The sequence below is a fragment of the Lepidochelys olivacea genome (assembly GCF_965140295.1).
Source record: "Lepidochelys olivacea isolate rLepOli2 genome assembly, chromosome: 6".
Classification (NCBI taxonomy): Eukaryota; Metazoa; Chordata; order Testudines; family Cheloniidae; genus Lepidochelys; species Lepidochelys olivacea.
Window position 1 is genome coordinate 114113480 of NC_140416.1, and position 6290 is coordinate 114119769.

Consider the following 6290-nt stretch of genomic DNA (forward strand, 5'->3'; position numbering starts at 1 on the left):
TGAAGTTCCACATGGTCTCCCTGGCCTGCATTATCCCTTCCCTGGATCCAGGGAACTGGTACGCCACTCTCGACTTAAAGGACACTTAATTTCATGTCTCCATATTCCCAGGACACAGGCGATTCCTGCGTTTCATAGTGTCCGGGTTCCACTCCCAGTTCACAGAGCTACCCTTTGGCCTGTTCTCAGTCCCCAGGGTGTTCACAAAATGCATGGCACTGGTAGTGGCTTACCTGAGACATTAGGGGTCCAGATCGTCCCGTATCTTGATGACTGGCTCATCAAGGGCAGGTCTCTGGAGCAGGTGTAGAGAAGCCTCAATCTGGTGCAGTCCACCTGGAGTGACCTGGGCCTGTTAATAAACACAGAAAAGTCCATGTTAACGCCAGTCCAATGTATAGAGTTTATTGGAGCTGTTCTTGACTCCATGCAGGCCAAGACCTTCCTTCCGGAAGTGCATTTCCAGGCCATGTTGGACCTGATCTCCCACATAAAGAGCCATCCAAGACTATGCTTGTGACTGATGGGGCTACATGGCCACGTGCACGTACGTAGTCAGCCATGCCCGACTTTATCTGCAGTCTCTGCCGGTGTGGCTGGCCTCAGTTTATGTCCCCAGCAGACATGACCTGGACTGAGTGGTCATGGTGCCGAGCCACATCCTCTCGTACCTGGACTGGTGGCTGGTCAGTGCTGCAAGGAGTTCCCTTTGCGATCCTGTCTTGGACGTGTCAGATCTGGGCTGGGGAGCCCACCTGGGAGGGCTCAACACCCAGGGTCTTTGGCTACAAAATGATCTAGCACTACATATCAATTTCAGGGAGCTCAGAGTGGTTCGCCTGGCCTACCAGGTGTTCTTGCCCCACCTGAAAGGCAAGGTTGTGCACTTCCTGATGGACAATACAGTTGCGATGTATTACATCAATAGGCAGGGCAGCGCCAGGTCTTGGACCCTTTGTCAGGCACTCAGCCTCTGGGACTTTTGTGTGCGGCATGCCATTCATCTGGTAGCCACTCATCTACCTGGAACCAAGAACATCCTTGCAGATTGCCTCAGCATGACCTTCTCATCTTGCCACAAATGGTCACTTCATCCGGAGGTGCTCAGCCTAATCTTCTGCAGGTGGGGGACTCCCCAGGTGGACCTGTTTGCGTCCAGACAGAACACAAAGTGCCACGTGTTCTGTCTCTGCAGGGCAGTGACAGGGGCTCCGTGTCGGATGCCTTTCTGCTTCCGTGGTCAGGAATGCTGATGTACACCTTCCCGCCAGTGCCATTGGTCCACAGGGTCCTGCTAAAGGTGAAACAGGACAAAGCTTCCATTATCCTCATAGCCCTAACGTGGCCTCGTCAACACCAGTTTGGCATGCTGCTGAGTTTTTCGACAGCCACCCCTCTGCAGCTACCTCTTTGCCCTGGTTCTGGGACAGGAGATCCGGCCAATCTGCTGCATCCGAACCTGGCGACGCTGCACTTGACAGTTTGGCTGCTGCATGGCTAAGTGTGGACGAATGGATGTGCTCTGCTGGTGTCCAACAGGTCCTGCTGGACAGCAGGAAACCCTCCACCAGGGCTACTTGCGTAGTGAAGTGGAAGAGGTTCATGTGTTGATCCGAGGCCCAACACATTCGTGCGGAAGAGGCACTGCTGCAGAACATCCTGGACTATTTTGCTGCACCTTAAACTCCAGGTCCTGTCACTACTTTTTGGTCAAGATACACCTGGCGGCCATTTTGGCGTTCCACCCTCCATCTCAAGGCAGGTTGGTCTTTGCCCATCCCATGATGGCATGGTTCCTGAAAGGTCTGGAGTGCCTTTACCCGCATGTCCGGGACCCAGTCCCCTGCTTGGGACCTGAATTTTGTGCTGGCAAGGCTCATGGGTCCCCCCTTCGAACCCTTGGCTTCATGCTCCTTCCTGGTCACTATAACTCCAGCTCATAGGGTGTGCGAGATCAGGACACTCACATTGGAGGTGCCTTATAGGGTCTTCTATAAGGACAAGGTCCAGCTGCATCTGCAACTGGCTTTTCTGCCCAAGGTCGTCTCCCAGTTTCATATTGGTCAAGACATATACTTATCAGTCCTTTGTCCAAAGCCTCATGCAACGAATGAGGAATGCAGGGTGCATACCCTGGACGTCAGATGGGTACTGGCTTTCAATTGGTAGAACAAAGCCATTCCATAAGTCAACGCAGTTGTTTGTTGCAGTTGCAGACAGGATGAAGGGTTGTCTAGTGTCTGCCCAGAGAATCTCGTCTTGGATCACAGCCTGCATCTGCTACTGTTATGAGCTGGCAAAGGTACCTCTGCCAGCGATCGTGACAGCTCATTCAATTAGGGCACAGGCATCTTTGGCAGCCTTCCTGGCGCAGGTGCCGATCCAAGAAATCTGTTGGGCTGCCACCTGGTCATCCACCCACATATTTGCATTGCACTACTCGCTGACCCAGCAAGCTCGAGACGACGCTGGCTTTGGCAGAGCAGTGCTGCAAGCTGCAGGACTGTGAACGTCTAGCCCACCTCCGTGGATGCTGCTTGTGAGTCGCCTAGAGTAGAATCGACATGAGCAAGCACTCAATAAGAAATGGTTACCTACCTTTCGTAACCGTTGTTCGTAGAGATGTTGCTCATGTCCATTCCAATACCTGTCCCCCTGCCCCTCTGTCAGAGTTGTTGGCAAGATGGAACTGAGAGGGCGTAGAGCTGGCGGCGCCTGATATACTGTGGCATGAGCGTGGCACTCCAGCATGCACCACAGCCGACCCTATGGCTACTGCTAAGGCAAAAATCTCTTGATGATTGCACACGTGGGCACACGCACGCCTAGAATGGAATGCACATGAGCAACACATCTTGAACTACAATTACGAAAGATAAGTAGCCGTTTTTATCAAGTTCTCCTTTCAGAATATGATTATATTAACTGGCAAATGGTGTCATTTACTGGATAGTTCCAGTAGAATCAAAAGAGGCAGTGAGATCTTTGATCACAGGTCAGCTTGCCACATAGACCTCTCTGCATACTACTATTCACCAGTTTCTCCCAGTCACAGCAGCTCAGGAGAGAACAAGAGGCATATCAGATACTGTGGACTAGATTGATGGCAACAGCAGTTACCATGCATCTTGTATCCTAGCTGCAATCATCTGGAATTCTCAGAGAAGTCCAGAATATAGTTGAGGAACTCCCCTTTGAAGGGAGTGAACTTTGTAGTGCTAAACTGATTATACACTACATTCTTTAAAAGATTCTCGAGTTACATTGAGGTATTTGGGAATTGAACGCTCCTTAGCTTAGAAGAAAACAACCTGTAGACATCAAATGTATTCCAGATAACCTTCTGTGTTTTCATACCACCAGCCTTATCAAAGGCCAGCTGAACCACCCAGAAAGAGGTAGTAAGAGACCTTCTTCCACTATGACTGCAAGCACTATAAGGCTGTTTGTCTTCCAAACAGTTTGACAGTCACTTTGAGAGCTGTCAGAAACCACTCAGAGTAGCTATACCTGTTCCCTACCCCTTTTGGGAATTGAAAATAAAACAAATTACCACAAACCAATGGATCCCATAGATGATATAAAAAGGTTACTTCATGCAGTTCCAGGATCTTCCTACCCCACCATCACCTTCCCTGTTCCTTTTCAGAGACTCCTCCCAAGAGAGACTATTACATGAAGAGGTGCAATTCCTTTTATCTCCTCTATTTCTCTGAAACGTTCCTCTTCAATTCATGGGAGAAGTTTTTGTTCCTGTTGCTGTCTAATTCTCAAGATTGACATCTCATTCTGGACTTGAGAGATCTGAACACCTTTGTTTGCCAGTTCACACTGAGAGTGGTGACCCTGGCTTCAATAATTCCTAAATTGGATACTCTAGACTGGTGTGCCATTCTGTATCTGGAAGATGCATATTTCCATCCATCCAGCGCACAGGTTCATAGGTGGGAAGACGGACATACTGCCAGTACATATGGTTGCCGTTCAGCTTGTCAACAGCCCCAAGAATATTTATAAAATGCCTGGCTGCAGTAGCAGCACACCTAAGGAGGCAGGGGATTTTAGAATACATATACCTGGACAACTGGCTGATTCAGGGAAGTTTTCCTCAGCAAATCACAAACAGCATACATCACATTCTACAGCAGTTCTCTATTTTGGGGCTCAATGTCAACAAAGACAAATCCTCTTTAAATTCCATTTTTTTGAGTCAGTTATAGACTCCAGCACAATGAAGGCATATCTGCCATGAAGCAGATTTGACAATATATTTCTCCTCGTAAATCAACTACAGACAAGCCCTTGGACACCAGTAAAAAAGTGTACAATTGCTAGGTCATATGGCTTTGTACACATTTGTGACTCAATTTGCTGGAATTTGCTTTTGTTGTTTGTTAGGATGGTTCTTACCACGCAATAAACATCATCTAGACATAGTGGTTCAGATTCCCCCAAACAGTCTGTTTTCCTTAAATGGTAGAAGAACACATATCAAATCTGCAAGAGTGTTCCTTTTTCTTCACTGCTCCATACCAAGGTTCTAGTGATGGATGCTTCCATTTTGGGATGGAAAGAATCATCTGGACACATGTGGAGCTCGGGGCATGTAGTCGCAAGAAGAGTCTCACTTATACATCAACATATTGGAGCTCAGAGTGATCCAAATAGCTTGTGCTACATTTGTTCCTTACATCCAGGCAAAGAGCATCTGATTAATGACTAACAATTCCACAGCTATGTTATAAAAAGGGAGGAGCCAGATCTACTCCTCTGTGCCAGGAAGATATCATCCTGTGGACCTGGTGCATAAGCAATCAGGTAACGTTTTCAGCCTTTCATCTGCCATGGTGTGACACTATGGGGTTCACCCAGGCCAGGAAGGGGTTCAGTCAACAATTGCCTTGCAACTATGGGCATCTCAAATGCTATGCTGCTGTGGCTCACAGCCCTGGCGTTAACAGCCAGCAGAAGAGCACGAGGATCTCATCTTGGCTTCCACCACTGAGTTACTCTTTGCAGGGGGACCTCAACAATCCTTCCAGCCCAGAGTTCTCCACAAAAGCGTTTCTCTGCCATGCTCAGCCACTCTCACTGTAACCCTCACAAAACCTTTATTTGGGTGCTCCTTTAAAGAGACAGTACACAGCAGCCTGTTAACTGGGGTTAATATAATCTTGCTGTTAAGAGATTGTGAGCATGAAGATGGTTAAGCCCTTCGCAATTTTGAAACTATGAATAAAAAAGAGGGGTGGTGTTGACTTCTGAACTTGTCATTACCTCCCAGCCCTAAAACCCCACTCAGATTAAATGTATTTAAACCACTTCAGTGTGTTGACTTGTTGTTTTTATTCACAGTAACAAAGGTATGGAGCACCTTCTGAGCATGAAGTGTAAAAATGTGGTCCCAGTCTATGACTTGTTGCTGGAAATGTTGAATGCACACGCGCTTCGAGGCCAAAGAAAGTCTGCAGTCACAGATTCTGAATTTGGCCCATCAGAACAAACTGATACTAGAGATGATGCGTGGAATATGGCAGCACAGTAACTTTATAATTACCTGGAAGATCAGGTTTGTAGGAAACTGTGAAGCAAAACAACATTATTTAGAGCTGTCAAACTTGATATGTCTCATGAATCTTAGACAACCTTTTTGGGGCCCTATTCTAATCTTTGCATGTTTATCTCGGATAAGGCTGTATATCGCCTCCTGTATTGTGTGAAGCACATCTTGTCCATGTTTCTGACATAATACTTTGCACTTACACTAATGCTTTCTGTCTGAGACTTATGAACACAATACCCTGTGAGATTGGAAATTATTATTACCCCTTTTTAAAAAATGGGTAAACTGAGGCAGAGAGAAGCTAGGTGACTAGCTTAAGAACCCACAGTGGAGAGCTGGGAATAGTGTCCTGACTCCCAGTTCTTGCTTTAACCACTGGACTATGTTTTCTTTCAATATATCAACATATGAAATGTACAGCTGTTACATCACGTGGGAGGGATTTGATTATGTGTATATGATGACGATCACTGGGGAAATGCCTACATTTCAGTTAACGTGGTTAAAGTGCCAAGACACATGTAAAATTTAAATGAGTTTATTCCACATATGATTATGCAATGGATGCAGATGGAACACAGAAACACTTCCTCGGTCTTCATTTGAGCCACTCAGAATTGGTTCTGGGACCACTTTAAAGACGAGCTCCATAAACATAAAAACAGGTTTCTTTGTTTTGTGAGCCTACTCTTAGTGTTTGAACTGTTTCTTTGTGCATGGTACTCAT

The 6290-nt window shown here is 46.8% G+C and overlaps 1 protein-coding gene across 1 annotated transcript in view; it reads left to right on the top strand.

The window, feature by feature from the left end:
* ESR2 (estrogen receptor 2) overlaps window positions 1-6290 on the top strand; it is an 81357-nt gene extending 75067 nt beyond the window's left edge. The window contains exon 10 of the mRNA XM_084631509.1: window positions 5356-6290. Within this exon, the coding sequence (XP_084487635.1) occupies window positions 5356-5545 (190 nt within the window). The 3' untranslated portion in view covers window positions 5546-6290. The remainder of the gene's footprint in view (window positions 1-5355) is intronic.